General features: G+C 53.5%; 9 protein-coding genes across 9 annotated transcripts; 6 read left to right on the forward strand and 3 right to left on the reverse strand.

Annotated features, from left to right (window-relative positions):
- Window positions 1-3,495: 3,495 nt before the first annotated feature.
- CLUP02_11974 (uncharacterized protein) lies at window positions 3,496-3,633 on the forward strand (the record flags this gene model as incomplete). Its single annotated transcript, XM_049290939.1, has 1 exon — window positions 3,496-3,633. One exon carries the CDS (start codon window positions 3,496-3,498, stop codon window positions 3,631-3,633), a length of 138 nt encoding a protein of 45 aa, XP_049148084.1.
- A 492-nt stretch (window positions 3,634-4,125) lies between these two features.
- On the forward strand, window positions 4,126-4,623 carry CLUP02_11975 (uncharacterized protein; the record flags this gene model as incomplete). The annotated part of the gene is made up of 1 exon (XM_049290940.1): window positions 4,126-4,623. The coding sequence occupies one exon, from the start codon at window positions 4,126-4,128 to the stop codon at window positions 4,621-4,623; it is 498 nt and encodes a 165-aa protein (XP_049148085.1).
- A 769-nt stretch (window positions 4,624-5,392) lies between these two features.
- On the forward strand, window positions 5,393-6,241 carry CLUP02_11976 (uncharacterized protein; the record flags this gene model as incomplete). The annotated part of the gene is made up of 2 exons (XM_049290941.1): window positions 5,393-5,605; window positions 5,804-6,241. The coding sequence occupies 2 exons, from the start codon at window positions 5,393-5,395 to the stop codon at window positions 6,239-6,241; spliced, it is 651 nt and encodes a 216-aa protein (XP_049148086.1).
- A 484-nt stretch (window positions 6,242-6,725) lies between these two features.
- On the forward strand, window positions 6,726-7,223 carry CLUP02_11977 (uncharacterized protein; the record flags this gene model as incomplete). Its single annotated transcript, XM_049290942.1, has 1 exon — window positions 6,726-7,223. The coding sequence occupies one exon, from the start codon at window positions 6,726-6,728 to the stop codon at window positions 7,221-7,223; it is 498 nt and encodes a 165-aa protein (XP_049148087.1).
- Window positions 7,224-7,386: 163 nt separating this feature from the next.
- On the forward strand, window positions 7,387-9,003 carry CLUP02_11978 (uncharacterized protein; the record flags this gene model as incomplete). Its single annotated transcript, XM_049290943.1, has 2 exons — window positions 7,387-8,071; window positions 8,156-9,003. The coding sequence occupies 2 exons, from the start codon at window positions 7,387-7,389 to the stop codon at window positions 9,001-9,003; spliced, it is 1,533 nt and encodes a 510-aa protein (XP_049148088.1).
- Window positions 9,004-10,777: 1,774 nt separating this feature from the next.
- CLUP02_11979 (uncharacterized protein) lies at window positions 10,778-11,869 on the reverse strand (the record flags this gene model as incomplete). Its single annotated transcript, XM_049290944.1, has 4 exons — window positions 10,778-11,032; window positions 11,352-11,445; window positions 11,513-11,676; window positions 11,729-11,869. The coding sequence occupies 4 exons, from the start codon at window positions 11,867-11,869 to the stop codon at window positions 10,778-10,780; spliced, it is 654 nt and encodes a 217-aa protein (XP_049148089.1).
- Window positions 11,870-13,695: 1,826 nt separating this feature from the next.
- CLUP02_11980 (uncharacterized protein) lies at window positions 13,696-16,060 on the reverse strand (the record flags this gene model as incomplete). The annotated part of the gene is made up of 12 exons (XM_049290945.1): window positions 13,696-13,904; window positions 13,979-14,301; window positions 14,378-14,529; window positions 14,588-14,680; window positions 14,773-14,861; window positions 14,940-15,062; window positions 15,127-15,204; window positions 15,282-15,317; window positions 15,433-15,541; window positions 15,602-15,653; window positions 15,801-15,955; window positions 16,028-16,060. The coding sequence occupies 12 exons, from the start codon at window positions 16,058-16,060 to the stop codon at window positions 13,696-13,698; spliced, it is 1,452 nt and encodes a 483-aa protein (XP_049148090.1).
- A 140-nt stretch (window positions 16,061-16,200) lies between these two features.
- On the forward strand, window positions 16,201-18,228 carry CLUP02_11981 (uncharacterized protein; the record flags this gene model as incomplete). The annotated part of the gene is made up of 11 exons (XM_049290946.1): window positions 16,201-16,426; window positions 16,451-16,624; window positions 16,700-16,753; window positions 16,791-16,866; window positions 16,896-17,223; window positions 17,285-17,350; window positions 17,399-17,509; window positions 17,574-17,646; window positions 17,746-17,761; window positions 17,813-17,918; window positions 17,953-18,228. The coding sequence occupies 11 exons, from the start codon at window positions 16,201-16,203 to the stop codon at window positions 18,226-18,228; spliced, it is 1,506 nt and encodes a 501-aa protein (XP_049148091.1).
- A 69-nt stretch (window positions 18,229-18,297) lies between these two features.
- On the reverse strand, window positions 18,298-19,300 carry CLUP02_11982 (uncharacterized protein; the record flags this gene model as incomplete). Its single annotated transcript, XM_049290947.1, has 6 exons — window positions 18,298-18,328; window positions 18,406-18,592; window positions 18,652-18,799; window positions 18,859-18,980; window positions 19,035-19,090; window positions 19,149-19,300. The coding sequence occupies 6 exons, from the start codon at window positions 19,298-19,300 to the stop codon at window positions 18,298-18,300; spliced, it is 696 nt and encodes a 231-aa protein (XP_049148092.1).
- Window positions 19,301-19,646: the final 346 nt, after the last annotated feature.

A 19,646-nucleotide genomic window follows, 5' to 3' on the forward strand; every position in this document is an offset into this window, starting at 1 on the left:
CCAGGATGCCTGCATCGGGACAGTAATTAGGTGTTCCGAGGATCACCAAACGCATGCCAGAGCTTGCCACGCCGACTCACGTGTTGGGTGAGTTCAGACCAGTAGGTTAGCTGGCTTCTTGATGCAATTCCCTCGACAACAGGACATTTCTGACTAAATGCCTCAAATCGATATTGCAAGTCAAACGCTCGCATTCCCCGAATGGATCGCCAACGGCGGTCGCCTAAAGGTCTGACGTTGGATGCTATCGCATTGTCTGGCTGTGAGTGAGTATCGATCACTGCCGGTGTTCCTAGGAGGGAAACCACGATGCCTTCCAACATGGGCATGGCGTCTCTTCTCGAGCTCGACTATGATAATGCGGTATCGCCAGGAGTAAGATCAGTAGACGATCCTGCGAAAAGTCCCATTGGTAGAGTCCAGCCGCGGGGATGCTGAAGTCTCCGTTGTCCAGCGGAGACGTAAACAGCCGGTCCAAGTCAGCTAGTATCGAGAACTCGATAGAAGCCGGCATGCAAACCCTCAGAGAGCAACCACATCTATAGTGTCGAGCGAATCAGAGACGAAGAAGTAGACCCCAAGCTGTTATGTCTCAAAGCACAGACGACGGCGTGGCTCCGGCAGCGAGCTTAATCCCGAAAGGCCAAGACAATATGAGCGCTAATCTGCGTGAAATCGAGCGCATACCTAGATTGACGACCTAGCCACGTCGGATTGGTTGGCTTGCACCAAGCCCATGCAACAGGGGCATGTGGATTTCGACCGCCACAAACCATCTGCACTGTGACAGCCTGGCTGACTCAAGTAAGTCAGCTCAGGACGATGTAGTGATGGCGCGATATGAGGCCATACCGGTATTAGTTCTGGTACGGATCGCTCTTGGTCTGCGGGGGACGGGACGCAGGGAGAAGAAGTGCTTGACGGGCGTCTGCAGTGTGAATGTGCTAGACACCAACGATGCCGAGAAAAAGCAATTATGGTGTCGGTGGTAAGGTAAAAGAATTGTTGGTGGTTTCGGGGATCGCTGTCAATGAAATCATTTCCGTTCCTTGACCTGGTGAAGACCCCCAGCTCCACGTTTGTTTGAGTGAGATGGAAGGGCACCCCCAGAAAAGCCGAGATTGGGTATGCGCACCAGCATCTAGGTCTTCAATATTGCGGAGGTCGGATACGGATGCCCGGTGCAGCCTTGTTCTTGAACACGGAGCGGCATCTTGCCTCATCTAGATTGAAGGATCAGCAGCGGACGAGGGAGTGCGGCCCTGCGTGCTGACTGCCGTTTCACAATCGAGTCTCGCTTGAGAGCTCCCTGTGTACGGAGCATTTGACGGTCCTTTGCCCTGCACCGGAACACAAACAGACGGAGCTGAGGCTTGTGTCGCCAATCAAGTGGGTTCCACGATGACTCCTCCCTAGACTCCGTGGCTGGAGCGCCTGCGAGCTTGTCTCGAGCGGCAGGACGTGCGTGCGTGCTCAAGCCATTCGCATTGTGACTTGTTGGACGGAATTCGGATGGTTGGAAAATAACCCGAGATGTTATTGCTCCCAAGAGTTGCCGGCGGAGGAAACGCAGCCGATTTTTGTCTTGCAGTGTCTGGTAGCAGAAGGCGGCTGCTGGGATACATTCTTCTATTCGTGTTTGTTTATAACGCATCGGTATATCTTCGTCTTTGATAAGTGTATGCGTGTGGTCCGCTTCCCGCTATAGGCGATAGGTAGTCACAGTGTTTGAACACTTATAGGTATTTGTCTCTCCCTCCGCCACCATCTCGGCCTGCTAGCTGTTGTCTATTGCTCCTTAGGCACGGTTGCTGTTACTGGCTCCTGGTCTCTTGCCCATCTGATGATGGCGATGCTGACCACGATGCTTGGCCCGGCTGTTTCTCGTTTGCAGTAGCGGACACACTTGGCGCCTGGAACCGGGTTGGCCAAGTTGGCCCTGACTGGGAATGAGAAGGGCGAGAGACAAACAAGGTTTGGGAATGTCGCAGAAGCGAACCGCTGCTCTTAGCACGGCGTATTATTAACGTGGTGTTATACCGGGGCCGTCGCCATGTCGGTAATACGTGTAATGCAGAGAGCGAAAGAGCGTGGGGTATCCGAAGGATAGCGTCGCAGAGATTCGAATAGTCGGGATGATATTCCCAGGCAGGGACCGACGACGGACAAGGGCCAAGGACCGAGCTGCAAGCCTTGAAGTTGGACGGGCGGACCAAGAGTTATGGAGAGAGGGAACGAGTTGGACGATGAGATCTGACAGATGCGCTAGCCCGGCTGCGGTAAGCGTTTTCCGTGATCGATGCAGTTCCTGCAGACCGCTTGTTTCTTTTCTCAGATTGATGGCCTGAGGCAGCATGAGCGATATTCAGGCAGCTACTGGTCATTGGTACACTACTACTATGCATGGGAAGGGGGAAGGAAGCATCCGGTGGGACTGCGGCAGGAGTGGCAGGGAACAGGAAAGTGAGGCAGTCACGGGCTGGCTGAGGTGGATCTATCACGTGATCTATACGTACTCTATCCAAGACCCAGCGAGAAGCTGGGAGGGCGGCAACCAGCCACCAGCACCAGCCACCAGATAGCCACCGGTCGTTACCATGTTTCTCTGCCCCTTCCCGTTCCTTGAATCCAAGCAAGTGTGACTTCAGACCGGAGAGGGCGCCTTGTTTTCTGATTGGTCAAGAAGGCTATTGGAATAGTCTATAGTAGCACATGATTGGTTAGAGAATCGATGGGGCGGGGTGGTAAGGAAGGAAGGAAGGAAGAAACTCCAACGAACACCAAGAAGAGTACCCAGAGGAAGGACCTAACTACCTACCTTAGCTACCTGTCTCCATTGTCATCTTCCTCAACCTCACCCCTTGCAGGACTGCACATCGTCTTGCTTCTCGGTAGTACGGTATGCTGCAATTCTCTCCATCACAATTAGTGGCTTGCGGTCGGACGTCGTAGCCGTGCTCGGAGAGTTTCTGTTACTCTTACACTCCGCTGTCTTCGGATATTTCGGTCTGCTTACGGTTACAGTGTCGCATAGACAAGCAAACCATCGTGATCGACGAGAGAACCACTTTCACGATACTAGGGACTGGCCTACGGATACACTATGTTCCTCCTGGACTGTCATCGCAGGCTCCATCGAATCCCAGTCTGACATTATCACATCAAGCTCGCTACCAATCGACCGGCCTTTATCTTAGCAGTGGCATCATAGCCTGCCACACCACTATGAAGGAGCGCATCATGAATGATGAGTCTCTGCTTTACCAACTTCCTGAGCGGAATCCCGTCTCACCGTCCATCTACCGCTAGGCGGCACGAGTAGTTCGACCGAAGAGACAGACGCCCGTGGAATCAAGACTTAGATTCTGCCTGGAGCAAAACCCAGAGCCCGGGAGGCGCGCGCTGGTTGCTCTGCTCAGCTGTGCTTGCAAACTTGCCGATGGCCACACTGGCGGGGGAGTTGGGACTTCACAAGTTCACACACACACACAGACGATGCTACACTGCATCGTGAACCACGGGCGCTATGCTACAACTGGACGCCCGAAATTGCCTATTGGGCTGGCGAGATCAGCCTCTGCAGACCATTATATGGGCCCCCCGTGGCCCCTTCACCATCATGATCCATCATGATCCATCATAGCTCCGCCCAGGGACCCCTGTACAGCGACCCCATCAAGTCGTTACGAGGCTGCTCTCGCTCGCCTGCAGCCTCTGCATTTCTTCCATTCCCGAATCGCCCGGACTGGCCAGTGGCACGCACACATGGCCCATGGACTACGCTAGAACGGCACAAGGTGACAAGACTCCAGAGACGCTGCCACTGCGCACCACACAGACCACATACTTTTTGACACCACACCATCACGACCATACCACCCATGTCTTGTCGACGTTCGACTCTCTCTCAAGTCTCACCCTCACTCTCAACAACCAGCTCTCTCTTTCACGGCTCGCCTGCATCTCTGTGCCAGAATGACACACGATCCTGGCCTCAGGCATGACTGCTTCAACCTCAAGCAACCCTGACAGCGAATCAACCCCAGCCAGTCCCTCCCCGTTCTGCCCGTTTACCGCTCCGAGCCACACAGACGTGCAGCATATTGCTGCAGACTGCAAAGACCTATGCACCATACGCATCCAAGCAATGCGGCATTGCGGCGTTCATCAAGCCTGGATTGCGGCGTGCAGCGTCACGGCGTGCCTAGGGTCAAGTGTACGGCAGATTCCAGAGAAACGAAAAAAAAGAGAGAGAAAAAAAAAGAGAGAGACCTCACAGCATCAATCTGCTTGTCCATTCAGCGCCCGGCACGCTCAGGTTGCTTATCCACTTTCTTTTCATGGAACTCAATCCTGGCCCGCCCATTCAAACGGTCGTTCGCAATCTCAGGCCCATGTGCGACCCATGACCATGTTGGCCGCCGTCACTGGCCGGGATCAAAAGCCCATTCCAGAGGCAAACCGAATCCTCCTTCGCCCGCCCTGAGTCTCCACACGCACCGAGTCCAGGCCTGCTGTTCCGCTTGCTGCTCCGTAGATGCTGGAGTTGCCGCTGCTTCGTCTCCGGCCAAGCTGGCCACGGGCACGCGAACCCAAGGCCGACATGGAAAGATTTGGCCGTAAATTTCGAGGCACCACACTCCGCAGCTCATCATTTGCAGAGAGGCTACCGTGTCCTCGACTCCGCCAGCCTTTACCTACTGCGTATTCGTACCGAGTCTGAGTGATGCCTATGGCGCTAAATCCGACCCCACGGTCCTGAACCCGCCCTTACACGTCTAATCATGCTCTCAGTCTCGAGTCTACTGTCATGCTCTGATGAGACCTCAGAGGCTCAGACGGGCTCGGATTGACCGGCCAGAACGGCCCACAACCAGTTCGAAAAGAAAAATATCATGGCAATGATCCGTCCGTCGTCGAGCGAACTTGGTCTCCTAATCGAGTCGGCCGCGGACTGCCAGCAACCAGACCAGCAGACATAGCCAGCCAGCACATAACTGTGCACCCGCAAATGTGAAAACCCCGTCGTTACTCCGTACTGTTTGGCAAAATATGCAGTCTACCCGGCCATTCGTATCGACTCGACCATACACAGTAGCTATAGAGCACTTAGCTCGGCACCAACTACTTCGATAGTCGCTTGTGCAGAACATTACTCATTGGCTCGCCTTACTAGCAGTCATGGTATTGACGCAAGCATCCTAAAGTGCTTCTCAATAGATGATTGGCCGTATCTATCCTTGTCGACCAATCATGGCGCTACAGGTGATCTACACTTCACAACTGTTGCTAAGAGAGAATGTGTGTGGTGTACGTACTCCGTGGTTGGTGCAGCCACAAGGTGGCCACCAGGTGGAAGATGACCGCTTGCGAAAAATCCGGAAGCCAATCAATGCTCCCGCGAAGGATGGATGGGAAGCGACGGGCATCCTGTGAGCCAGAGCCAGATCTGCTTAGCATTGATCCAGTCACCAGCCTGCGAGGCAGCATCTGCAACAGAAAGGCTGACCGGCCACCGAAGCCCACACTCATCAACTCCCGGACTTTATGCAAACAGCTTGCCAAGCGCCACAAAGGCTCCGACGTCAGCTACGAGATCATGACAGTGAGCCAATTAGGTCGCGGGTGGCACTATTGTGACTGGGCATCCCAAGTCGCCCGCTCTCAGTCGGTGTTTGGCGGTAGTCACAGATTACCCTGTTACCAGCTCTACCCGGTGTCAACAGCGTCTTTTTCGACCTCGAACCACGCGGCATTGATGATAGCTGTGGCTCAAAGTACGGGGCTCTGCAACAAGCCATAGCATACCACGTCGCTAGACCAGGCCGAATGCTCCCAAGTCGCGGTGAAGGAAGACGTGTCTCATTCGATCATCGTTCGACTGAGATTCCATGCCCGGTTCCGACGTTCCCCCAAGGGGGTTTTGTTCAAGCGTGAGGCTTTCCTCCATTATCCTACGAAAACGGGGACGTTCGCCCTGCGGCAGGCGAGACAAGGGCAGGCTGGAGAGAGAGAAGAATGGAAGAAGCTGCACATCACAGGTCACAGGAGGCCTATGACGATGGCTCACTCAGTATCGCTTAGGGAGGGCGAGCGGTGGCAGCAAGAGCACGGAGCAGTCAGTCACCAACAAGGCACCGGGCCTCTGATTGACAGCGAGAAAGCTGAGAAGGGAAGTGAAGGGAAGGGAAGGGTAGAGCAACGGACAGTCTGTGTTCCCTCCGCCAGGGTCGTCCCATGAGTGCTTAGGAGGCGACGACTCACGCACGCCCCGTTTCTTCGACACCCATCGACCATCCGTTTCGTCTGACACACTCAGCCAGTAGCGGTGGCAGGGGTATATGGAGCACGGCTGGGGGTGGTGGATAAGAATCAACACACGAGAAGTGAGGGGTGACACAGCTCACACCCACTCACACCTCACACCCCCTTGGGACGGGGCCACTTTACCTGGTGCGTCAGACAATACCTGCTCGTAAATTGCGCAGAGACGCCAATCACGACTGCTAGTGGCATCCTGGTGGCTGCTCCAGTAGAGAAACTCTGCCGGTCACTTGTCCACGCCTGGGCACGACCACGCCCCCTTTGACTCCACGCCCCCTCGGCCCTCTACGTACTGCGTAGCTCCAAGCCAGGCTCTCAGGCCTCAGGCTCTTCTATCAACTCTAACCCACTGGCCCGCTGCTCATGTCGAACTCAAGAATAGACGGTGCATTGGTGGATCCATGGCTAAGACATGGCAAGCCGCTCATCCCTGCTCTGCTAATATCGAAGACGACTGGGGTGTCCTTGGAGCCACCGGCCATGGTGGATGCTCCACGCAACGCACTTTGACATGGGTACGTAGCCGTAGCGCTAACATCATTTCGCCTCGTTCCTCATCGGGGTGGTGGCAGTCATTATCAACCACCCATATCCCACCACCGTACCACTGGCTCGACTTGTCTCGAGACTTCAATCATCAACTTTTCCACCACGCTCCTTCCGGTCGACCTCTTCACATCTCTTCACGATCTTCGGGAAACTGGAATCTCAGTCGCCCTCCCACCTCCACCTCACAACAGACACCGACCTTCACCGACCTCAGCTCGCTACCCATCCCGCACCAGGCGACAATTACCGTGTTTGACTCGTTGACTCGACGTCTTGCACCTTCGACCTTTTCTACTTCCTCAGACCGATCCATTCATAGGACTACCAACCCATCTCAGGCCATAGGATAATAACCCAGGACTATTACTTTGGACGCCCAGGACATACCAACCCAAAGGACAAAGGCCGTTTCTACTTTTTTCTTCTTCTCTTCCACTTTGGATCTCGCCCTCGAGACCCATTACAAACCGCCAGAGAAAGGATTCCCATTTGGACCCGCAAAAATCACATAACATGCAGCATGTATCAGGATTTGGCTATCCCACCCCTCCCGCGTCGCCGGTGTACGACAACACAAAGTGTTCGATCCAACAACCCATCACGACAGCACCTCACTGCCAGGCACGATATGTCCCGCTAACACCAGAGGCGAGACTCGGAAGGTTTCTTGAGGGCAAGTTGCAGTTGCAAACCATTCTTGGTACTGGCGCATATGGCGTCGTGTATTCCGCAGTGGATGTCAAGACCGGAGTCCGTTACGCCGTCAAGTGCCTCAGCAAATTCAACCCAGATGGAACCCCATTGGATCGTCGACAGGTTGCCTTCCAGAACCGAGAGATTCGTCTGCACTACCTGGCGTCGGCCCACCCTAACGTGGTCTCGATGCTCAAGATTGTTGATGACCCGGACTGCATCTATGTTATCTTGGAATATTGCCCGGAAGGTGACTTGTTCTTCAACATCACCGAGTGCGGTCAGTATGTCGGGAACGATGACCTCGCCAAGAGAGTCTTCCTGCAAGTATTGGATGCCGTGGAGCACTGCCATTCCCTCGGAATCTACCACAGAGACTTGAAGCCGGAGAACATTCTCGTTTCGGACCAAGGATCAACAGTCAAGCTTGCCGATTTTGGCCTCGCAACCTCATCCGACCGGTCAGAGGACTACGGATGCGGCTCAACATTCTACATGAGTCCAGGTAGGCCATCCACTCCCAGGAATTTTCCTACTTCTATCAAGCCCCCTGAACACCACTAACATGTCGCTTCTTTCCTTTTCTTAGAATGCCTGGATCACTCCGCCCGGAGACCTTTCTACTTCTGCGCACCAAATGATGTCTGGAGCCTCGGAGTCATCTTGGTCAACCTGACCTGCGGACGCAACCCATGGAAGCAAGCATCCTTTGAGGATTCTACTTACAGGGCTTACACCCGATGCCCGGAAACTCTGAAGAGCATTCTCCCCGTGTCGGATGAACTGAACGACATCTTGGGGAGGATCTTCACCCGTAACCCGGATCAGAGGATTACTCTTGCCGAGTTGAAGGCAAGAATCCAGGCTTGCTCCATGTTTACCATCCCGGCGACGCCGACAGCTGTGCTTTCGACTACCCAGGTTCCGCATGAGCATACTACCGAATACGTTACTAGCGAGGACACGATTGTCGACGACTACGATAATGCCCTCTCGCCTGCTTCCTCATCCTCGGACGAAGGATCTACCTGCTCTTCTGACGAGGGCTCGCTCACCTCAAGTGGCTCGACCATCGATGACCTTGATGAGGACTTCCTTCAGGAACAGCAGGAGACTATGGCATGCCATACCCAAACATACGAACCAGAGGATACCGGAGCAACATACTTCTCCACACAGGACTACATCCCTCAACATTACACTGGCCCCGTACCATCCCAGCTTGCTGGACCTGAGTCATTCCGTGTCCAGATGCCTGTACCAACATCGGCTCCTCTTCAGGCTCAACTGCAAGCACCCAGCTGTCCATCCAAGTCTTTCGTCCAGTTCTGGTGGGGAGATGTGTTGAAGTATGCTCAGCAGGCCCCTGCTATCCATCCTCACGTCCCCTTCCACCACCAGGTTCCCATCTTGTCGCACCCTCAAGGCTGCTACTAGGAACAATTATCTGTTACGCCAATTCATGTCCAGGACCATCCCCAATCCTACGTATCCTGGAGGACATGGCGACATCAACTCAAAAAAACAACAACTAATCAACGTTCATCCTCGTGGGCCATCCACGAGGATACTTAATTCGTTACGAGACACGTGGACCATATTACCTTTTGGATTTATCTTCCCGGAATGGAATCTCCAAAAGTCGTGCAAAAAAGGACCGGAATTTCTCTATTACGCAACGGCGCTTGTAAACTTGTCGGAGCGGGTTTTCCTTTCATTGTTTATTCTTTCTGTCTTCAGCGCGGAGTTGGGAACTGGAAAGCAAAGAGTGATGGTGTGTCGATGTCGAAAACTATGGAAAGCATATGAGGCGCAGACGGGGACAAAGACAAAGAGGCAGGAATTCTTCTCATGATTTTTCTGGGGGCGGAATATTCTATTCTGACGCATTGATGCGCAAGCGGCTTGGGGAAATGAGCTTTCACAAGGTTACTTTCCTGGCAACCGTTTGGATGATACCAGATTCTTCCTTTTTTTCTTTTCTTTTTTTCTTTTTTTGGGATGTGTTTGGGCCACTACGGGAGAGAGGGATTCTGTTCCCTCAAAGCTGAGGAAAAGACGGTTTAGACAATACCTGGGCCAAGAACCCAACCGTCAGCGGATATGTTCGCTGAACGGAGACTCGAATTGGGACCAAAGCCCTCGAAACGAGTACAGGCTAGGGATAACGACCAGAAAACAACTGGCGCCTATCAATGAATACAAACATTCAAACGCCCCAAAACAAAGCCTTTCCACGTGTACCTGTGAATATCTACCACTATTGAGAGCGATTTACTCTATCCGAAAAGAGCCCAACTACCGACCTTGCCAAAATGTCGCTTAGCTAAGGCGAAGGTGGTGGTGTTGGTCGGAAGCGGGGGGATGAGGCAGTCTGTGGTTCTCTAACCTTCTACGTAATGGCCTAAAAAGGGTGACATTCTTTTTTTTTTTCCCACCTTCGGTTACGGTTCTTCCAGAACGTCTCGAATAATTCCATTCAGGTTTTACGAGGGGAGAAAAGGTTAGGGGAAACCCTCCCATTCTCCGAGTCTCTGACAACTCTGAGAGATGGTTATTCCCTACTTGAGTAATCTACGGTCTACCTTGTATTCTGTTGTTTAAAACCGCCCAAACGCGCGAGGCAGTGAGGTGGAGGAGAGGGAATGCGAACCCCCTCCCCTTCTGAGGATGTGTCCCCCCAAGCCTATTCCTCACAGGCAGGGGAGAGCCATGGTCTTGTTCGGCTTTACTGTGTAAAAGGCGGGTTTGTGTCAGGCGGGCGGTATCCCTGATGAAATGTTCACTTTTCTAGGACTGACGTCCTTCTTCGACAAGCCTCTTTTTTCCTATTTTTTTTTTTTTTGCACGCCTTTTGCACGCCTGTTGCCTTAGGGGATGGGCCTATCTACTCTGCAGAAAGACAATGCGCGCACTTCTGTAAGCGTGCTAGGCGGAATATGGAGAAGGGTGCTGCTGCTCTCTCGCCAAAAAAAAAAAAAAAAAAAAAAGTAGTCATGAGAAAGTGCAGCTTTCGAATGGATTGTGCAACTATGCAAACCGACTTACTGCACGGCAACTGCGTCGCTCCATAGAAAGAGCACGTTCCAACAGACCAACACTAGAGGGGGGGGGATGAAGATCACACACACTCCAGCTTTTCTTCTTTCTGGCTGTGCCCGCAGTAGTAAGCACGTTCTAAGAAAGGCAGGGCTGTCGAAGGGGGATGCATTCAATGGATCGGTGGTTTCTGGTGGTGGTCACTACTGGCGCTGGTGCCCATTCTCGAAAGGGGGGGCTGGCTGGCCTCGCACGCTTCGCTGTACTGGTTTCCGCGATGGTGCTGCAGACATGATTGGACGGTGAGCACTCTGGAAAGATGTGGGAAACGGTCGTCGTTCGCCCTGTTTTCGGTGGTGCGGGTGGTATGGGTGAGTTGCGTCGAGGTGGTCCGTTCCATCCTCCCCTTCCAAGTCTTGTCGTATCCCTAGTTCTCTCCAATCATGACCCCTGTCCCTATAAGTCACTGCCGTAGTGTAGTATGGGTAGTGTTATTTTCTTTTCTTTTCTTGATTGTTCTTAGGACCGCAGGTCGGCCCTACCGTGAGCCTTGAGGGCGGAGGTTGATGCCCTCTTTGGGTTTAGAGTGTACGAAGAGGGTTTGGGTTGAGACCGATTATAGCCCTGGTGGCCCTGCCGATATTTTGATTGTATTGTTTCCTTCCTTGGAGCGAAAGTGTGACGGTTCCCACTGCCCAGTGCCAACCTGGGCATTTTTCTTTGGTGCATGGGTCATGGATTGTCACCAGCTTTTGCTGGGAGTGAGATGTCTGAGCAGAGCAGAGAGTCCCCTGAGAAGAAGGTTGAGCCTTGGTCGGATTCGGGCTCGTGCCTCGGTGACTGGGGGTAGGAGGGTTCGGGATGGGACGCGCGCGATGTCATGTAGTGACATTAGTTGTACGGATACGGTTGGTTGGAAGCCTTGAAAGGGGGAGGATCGCAATGTATGCAGAGGTAGTAGCACCAGGAAGAAAGGTTGCGGAGCCTTTCATTAGTGCATCCAACCGGGTCGTGTTGTTCAACTTTCCCAACGTTAGGGAATCCCCGAAGATTGGCACACTGGGAGAGAGACTTGGGAGACAGTGAGGTGGACTTGCATGGGGCGTGTTTGCGCCGTTGTCACCTTATTACGCATGCGGCACGGCGGAGGATGGGTTGTAAGGTAGGGACGCCTCGGGCGTTGTGTGGTTTGGGCATGGAAGCGTGTGGGTGGAGCAAAGAAAGCACCGGGCTTGCATTTATGGAATGATGGATGGGAGGCCATGGGCACGGCATGGCACAGCACAGCATGGCATGGCAAGACGCGATAGCGAATCCCATCGTGGTGGGCATGCATGTAGGCAACCCTGTTTGCGATGAGGGTGGCCGAGGCACTGAAGTGTGAGCCAACTAGAAGACGTCTGGAGGAGCGTGTGAGAGTTTGCAGATATGGAGAGATATGTGTGAGTACCTAGGTACTCCGTAAGTGTGTGTATAGGTGGCTAGCTTCATTGCTAAACATGCAAGTGTGCTTTTTCGGTGGGAGCCGGCAGCCTTTTTGTTTCTGTTTTATTCCTTCACCTTTGGTCGTTATTGGGTTGCGAGGTTTAGCACTTTACACGGACACTTTGTGAGGCGAATGTGCTGTTATAACTGAGTATATAGCATGTCTCGGTGTGGCCTGATGGGTGGATGGGGCCAAAGTGCTTCCCTCTTACAGTTGGAAGTGTATGGGGTCTTGGGATGACATGTCGTCTGGCTTACACTTCCGTGCTTCCCGCCGCGCCATTGAGCACAAGGAGGCGTCTTACCGGATGGACGAGACGACGTGGGGGGCTCTCAAGAGGAAAAAGGGCTTGAATAGGTATAGGCAAAAGACGCATCAAACCACGCGAGAGGGATAGCCAAGCGGTATCATGGGATAGATGAAAAAGGGATGTTTGAAAGAAAGGACTGGAATTAGTTAGCGTGCCATGTGCCAAATGTTATGGGTTATGACGATGGAAGACTAGGTAGGGCCAAGTTCACTTATTGAACAAGCCAGACAGAGAAAGACAGAGGGGTAGATCAGTTGGCCAAGAGTATAGCTGGCAGAAAACTCTCTGGTGGGCGGTGGCGGTGGGCTTGGTTTAGCACATATTTGGTGTGGTTGGGTTAGTTGCCAGTTTCGCCCGAGAGTCCTTACCCACGATCGCTGAGCCGTGAGTGGCTTGAATCACTTGACTTCCCGCTTGCGCTAGGCCTTGACAGCAAGCAGATGCATGTTCTATAGACTAGCTTACTGGATCTCAAGTATGCCGTGGACACGGGTTAGTTCTGACTGATTAGGTAGATGCTGGCGGCTCTCAACTCTGCGGGTGATTTCTCAAACCTTTTCGCATGATGAGGTGATGAGCGGTATGGACATTGGATGCCGACTGACAAGTCTTGAAGGGGCAATTACTGTAGTGAGCGGATGCTGACCCCACCGTCCCATGATCGCAGCCTGTTTGTGGTGCCATCCACCGGAGTTATTGGAATGACGGAGACGAAGACGGCGGCCGCGGCGCACGGCGACAATGGAACACCCGGCCGGGGGGGTTGATGGTGTTGGATGGATGTGGAGCTTGATGCGGTGTGGCACTGTCATATTCGGTCTTTGATGGAGAACGATAGCATTCCTGGCTGAAAGATCTGCTGATACTGCAGTTGGCGACGCTCTAGACCTGACAAGCGAGAAGCTCGCATTCATCAGTTGGCACTTTACTGGACTTGTTGTCAGCCAATCTCAAGAGTCCGAAGTCTCTCTTGCTGTGTCTATGGTTCCCACCCATCCACACTTTTTCATAGGTTGGGTTGGTCGCTATCTCTACGGGCTCTTCCCCGGTAGACGATCGAGAACTCTATCATTGTCTTGGCCGTCTATTCGTGCCTTTTGGACTGCGGAAACTGTGGGTTATCAACTTATCGTCCTTTTCTTAATCTATCTTTTTGACAGCTCCGGCCAAGCTTTGCGTTTGACTTGTGATAGAGTTTGGCCGCGTTTTGAAAATGGGGTGGGATAAAAAAGCAACGGAGACAGGGTTTGGGCGTTTGGGAGAAGGCAATAATTCTGCTCTGCTGCGGTGTCGATCATTGGAAAGGGCATAGGTTGGCGAGTCGCTTTCTCATCCGGCCCCTGCTCCTGTTTGCTGGTTTGGGTTCCTCGTAGCGGTCGTTGTGGGCACCGACGAGGGTTATTCTGTCTTTCTCTGGATATCGAGGAATCAATTCGCGGGCGGTCTCAATGCAATGGATGCATACTGTCGGATTTGGCATAATCAAAAACTGGTTGAAGACTTCTACATTTGGTTGACAAGAGCGGGTTGGCCATACCGTCCTCTGCTTTGAGGCCCTCGCGAACAACCCCTGCAACTATTTTTCGTTTCTTGCAGCAGTGACAAGTCAGTTAATGCGGAACCCGATATGCCGGGTTTTCGCTGCAAGCCGCAGGCCGCAAGCGGACGGAGGCACGAAGGGGGCGGTGAGGGAAAAAGGTCTAGGCCCCAGCTCGAGTTGGACAAGGTGGGAAACGACAGATCTATCGGGATACAGCGTGGCTTGATAGATGCCAGAGAAAAGGTGTATTTCCCAAACGTGATTGGGTGGGATGGAATCTGTTCTCGACATTTGCCTGCATTGAGCTGAGCGTTGTCACCTCCTCCTCCCCGCAATTCATGGTGGCGATAAGCCAGAGCTCTTCGTTGTGATGGAGACAAAACGAACAACGAACAGCCGGAGCCACTAACATGATGGATCATGGGCAAGTCTTCACTGGTCTTTGCGGTCTTTTTTGTTCCTCTCCCCCTTGCACTTGCATCTAGTGGGCTCACTGGGCTGGCGAACTGCGCTTTTCCAGCCCCCCGCCAGCTTGCGCCGGTAGTTGTTGAAGTGGTTCGGAAACGTTCCCGCGGCGTGGCCGGGGGGCTAGAGTTGAAGGGCCCTATTCCACTTTGGCACATAGTCTTAGGATGACACCTAGTACCTTAGACCGCTTCTGCGCATGGCGCATGATGGGTTTGATATTGACGGATTTCTGCCCCAGTATGGACAGGATGAAGTATGAAGAAGGGCGCGTCTAACGGGTGGGGGCGTTCAATATTCTTGTTCCTCTAGAAAGCCTGGAAGGTGACCACTAGGGGCCGTAGATGATCAAGGGATGGGATGGACAACTGCAGATCGAGATGCGGAGAACGGCACGGCGGCGAGGCAGCGGGCAGTGACTGAGCGAGTGCCCTTTTGCGGCCGCAGAAACCGAACTGGTGGGCACACTGAAGAGTCGCAGGACTGGTTTGCCAAGGCCGCGCGCCGTTGGTACGATGCTCAATGCGTGATACTAGGCGTAATCTTTGGAGACAGACTGAGAGACATGGTGGAAGTAAGGGCGCACGGCAATTGTTGCTTCTCGGCGTCGTCTTGTCTCTCGGTGAGGGGTTGGTAGGGTTGTTGTGTCAGTGTGCCTATAATCAGAGAGCTCGTGAGTGGCTAGGCGAGAACGAGCTTGGCTGGTGAGGAGGTAGGTACTTTGAATCATCATGTCTTGAAGCCCGCGTTGAGGTGGACGCGCGAGGTTACGAAGTGTGGAAGCGTGGTTGAGCAACTCTCAGTCATCAACTACGTCAACCGTCTCGATATCTCGAAGACCCGCATGGGAGGGCCAAGCTCGCACGTTTGCGCACGTTCCCTTGTCGCAACGCCCACCGTTCGATAGATGGCTAGAGAGACATCGCAAGTCTACTAACTTAGAGGATTTCGAAGAATGTGGTCTCGGGAGACACTCATGGTGCGATATTAACAGTGAATCCATCTTTTCAAACTATGATTGGCAACCTGCTGAGTCCGGCTGAACATGCTGCGCTTCCAAACAGTCCGTGTTCAACTGGAACACTTTAGTCTCTAGGGTGTAGAAAGCAGCACCATCAACGTCACGATCGCGATTCTATGTAGATCGCCGCGTGGTTGTTATTCATCCCTTACCGCCGAGAGATCTTCAAAACACATTGGACACAGCTAAGGCCGCCCTTGCCAGAGCCGGTGGCAAATACTCATGCCTGGATGGTTCCCATCGTCACGGCCCCGGGGTCCCGCCGTAGAGAGTCGCTTCGCACGGACGGGGCCGGCGATTCACGGCCGGGGACTTTATTGACGGAATAGAGGGGCAGAGGGTGGGAGCGAGAGGGGTTGAACACAGCAATTACCAGAAACTTGGAGTTATGCCGTCGCTACCGAACAAAACGATCAGCTTGGCACAGAGTCTCTGTCTCCAAGTCTCCAAGTGGCGAGTACTGAACATGGAAGACGCTTGATAAGATCTCAAGGTGTGGTGGACCGCATCAAGTCTGGATGCTACTATCTTTGGTGCATCAATTGTCACTCTAGGGCCCTAGAAGAACAATGCCCCCCTCGACTTCCAACTCTCACTCACTTTTCCCATCTCGACACTGACCACATTGCCCATTGCATCGTTTTCGTTCCGCGATTCTATAGTTCGCTGACTCGCCGTCCAATCAAGGCCTCAGATCGCTCACCCAACCAGCGACTCTGCCGTCTTAGCTCGGAGAGGGGGGACTCTTCGATGACAGAAAGTCCCGATTGCACATGGCCGCCCCGATCTCCAAAGACATCACCGGCGCTCAAGAGGGCAACGACGTTTACCTAGTCCCGCCCATCCCTTCCGGCTTCTGCATCCGGTGTTGCGAGCTTATTAGCTTTTTGCCTTTCCAAGGAACTGGACGACAGGCCTTGTTTCGGGGAAAGATCTTCGGCGTGGCAGAGAAAGACACAAAGAGACTAGAAGGGGCCCACGGAAAGACATCAGCACGCGGTTGACTCCAAGTGAGACTAGCAGTATGTCTGCGAACGAGAGACACTTTGCCCGTTCCGTCTTACGTCGAGATCTTGAGAGTTCAGGTTATGGACGATGGATGGGAGAAAATGGGGCCCGCGACGTTCAAGGTGCCACACTCACCGCAAGCTATTGGAGGCGTCGGCCAAACTCAACTACGGTACGAGAAAATCATCAGTGGATAGGCTCCATCGTTCGTCAGTAGCGCTTCCTATCGTGCCATATCGTGCCATTGTCTCTGCCATGTCTCAGTCACTAGCCGCAAGGTTCGAGATCTACGATCCTTGAACACGCGAGGTCAGAACGGTGCACAAGATTGCCGAGTGATTAACGTGCACCACAGAGATGCAAACGAACCGACGGGGCTATGATGGCTTCACTCTGGGAGCGTATAGCGAAGAGTGTTATCTCAAAATATTGTGATCTGTCTGCCAGCCTCATTCCCTAGACGCTCCAAGACATGTGGGTCAACCCACGCTTACACGTACGTCTGCCGTCACACGATAAGGGATATCCAGCACCAGCTCCAGCGTTCGAACGATGACAGCCTCACCATACCCGTACCTGAAGACCTTCTCTGCGTCTACCTAAACCCTCGAGCGTTTCTGAACCCTACTCGCCTATGCACAGCCCCCTCTGACAGCCGCCGTCTGATGTTTTCCAACAGCGCCATGAGGTCAAGAACCCGAGCCGCTTCCGAGCCCCGTGTCAGCCATTCCCGCAGCGACCCCTCCAGGGCTGACCAATGGAAAGCCACAGAGATAGGCATCCCGAGGGTAAGGTATCGTATGGCATTGACCATAAGTTGAAGCCGGCCGGGAATGAGAAGCTGAAAAGGCCGCCTTGACGATCATACTGCGGTGGCTTGCGTGGCTGGGGGCAGAAAGCTTCAAGGCAATGGATGTGGACGGGGCGGTGGCTTGAACCACAGAGCTACACACGTTTTGATAGTTTTTTGATATTGGGGAGCACGGCAGTTCATCATCTGCCACAAAACGCCCCTCCCAGCAGTGCCACCTTACCGATATTTCGCTGAAGACGGCATATTGGAAAAGAAGGCCCGTGTTGGCGAGTATCTAACCTCTTCCAAGCATAGCCTCATGATGAAAGGGCCACACACCCCAAGCCGGCCCGCCCGCTGTCCACGTCGCTTGCCATTGTCAATAGTCTCGTATCCGTGCCCCGAGCTAAGACGATTCGTGGATCACGGGAAAGGGCCCCATCACCGAAAGAAATAACCCGACAGGGTCCCCTCTTTCTCTGTGTTTCCAAGTCCAAGTGGCTCGACACCAACTAAGCGAAGGACGGCGCACGGTGCCGCCTCTTCCTCTCTTAGTCTGTACCAAGCCTTGCTCATCGCACTAGACTAGGCTGGTTGGCACGGTTGTCTGTTGGCTTCTTGGGGTGGGGGCACGACGACTGGACGCCCTCTCTGGCACCTTGGGCGTCTTGGGAAAAGGGACCGGGAGCAGTCGGTTTCTCTAGCGGGCGTCGAATGATCTAAGCGCTTCCGCGCCGGCTGGCGGGCGGCTTTTGTTGCGAGCGGCCCCCCCGCGTCGAGAGACGGCGTTGAAGGAGCTTCTTCCCCACTCCGCGGTACCCACTCCGTGCGGCCGGAGAGGGCGGAGCCACACCCAAATGGCTGGGAAGAGATGAGGGATGGTGTTGATGATGTGGCTCAGGCAAAGCCGTTTGCGGTCACACGGGAACTTACCGTACTGTTCTACACACCAGTCGCCAAAAGGTGTGAAGGCCACAGAGGTCTAGGCCTGCCTTCATAGACACACGAGACAGAGAATCACTTGCTATGGGCGGGGGGATGGGACGCTAGCTTTGGTTCCGTGTGTGTGTCACTGGCTGCGGCGCCAAGAAATGAAGGTGCTTTGGCATCGGGCGTCATCAAGATGGGTTCGGGGACGGGGAGCCATCATCATGGGAGGGAGGACGGAGCGATGCACGGAGAAAACAACATCTGCAGGAGCCTGGAAGGTATCTCGATGCCTGCGAAAGGTGGTATAGCACGATGGGTGATAGCATATTGGCTCTCGTATGAGCCGTTGAAGCTGTTAGAGAAGGCCACTGTGGGACTATAGTAGGCAGCGTGGTTGCTTAAGATCGACCCCGAGTTTGCTTTGTAAGTGCCGTCTGGTGTTTCTGTGAGGCGGACAAATCGTTTCTGGCACACCATCTTAAAATGATGCGACAGTTGGCTGGAGTAAGTGTCTGGAGCCGCGAGGTGAGCAGTGCACTTTCACACTTCTGGGAGACTTTCCTCCCCTCTTTACGCAAGAGGAAGGGCAAAGCTTGGGATGGACTTGGATAGACCTTGATGTACGTGGCCGGTCTCATGAACTATGGAGAGGATGACGACGTTCGTTCCCATCCGCTTGGATGTGGCTTGAGAAGAGGACCCCTATGCCCTGCCAATATGTCGTAAGGGCTGTTAAGGAGAGGCGGCGTTGGCACGGACCGCAGATATTCACACAAATCCCCATACCATGACGCCAGACGCAGAGGCCACGAGTCTGAGAGCCTCATTTGAGTCATCAAGCAGCAGTATTTCCACTATTATGGCCGAGAACCATACCGTTGGTGAACCGCGGGATCCTGCAAGCGCACGGCGACCTATTGTGGTCAATCGTGCTCACGGCAGGTCGTCATCTGCCATCAAGGGCCGTGATTGACTTTCAGGAACCATCACGTTCGACGTGAACTCTGGCACAAAATGTATTGAATGGCAGGGTCCTTTTCCCCGTGCACGCGTCGAGGAGAAGAGTTTGGGCCACCATGACTCGTCTCGTCATGGTGCGCTTCTTGCGCTTCGCTAGGACCACGCCGCCACGGCGTGGTCATATCCGACGGTTAGTGTGTCACGGAGTGAGGGTATCCAAACTCTGTTCTCTCATTGCTCGAAGTTAATGATGGTGAGATGGAATTATGAGATGGATTGAGTTGTAGATGGTGGCAGATGCTTTTGCTTTCTTGCAAGCACGCGTTCGTCGCGGAAGGCGCCGAAGTCGCGTGTTTGTAGATTTAGGAGGGTGATGGTGTTTGGCTTGGCATGGTCTTGAGCGCAAGCAACGGGAAAGTTTACACTTTGTTATGAAAGACATGTTGGTCGTATGTTAATGTTGCTGTTGCCCCTTTGGCCACGATCCCTTGATGAGCGGTCGCATCCGTTACGTCCTGGCTTTCTCGC

The sequence above is a fragment of the Colletotrichum lupini genome, chromosome 6, assembly GCF_023278565.1.
Source record: "Colletotrichum lupini chromosome 6, complete sequence".
NCBI classification, from domain to species: domain Eukaryota; kingdom Fungi; phylum Ascomycota; class Sordariomycetes; order Glomerellales; family Glomerellaceae; genus Colletotrichum; species Colletotrichum lupini.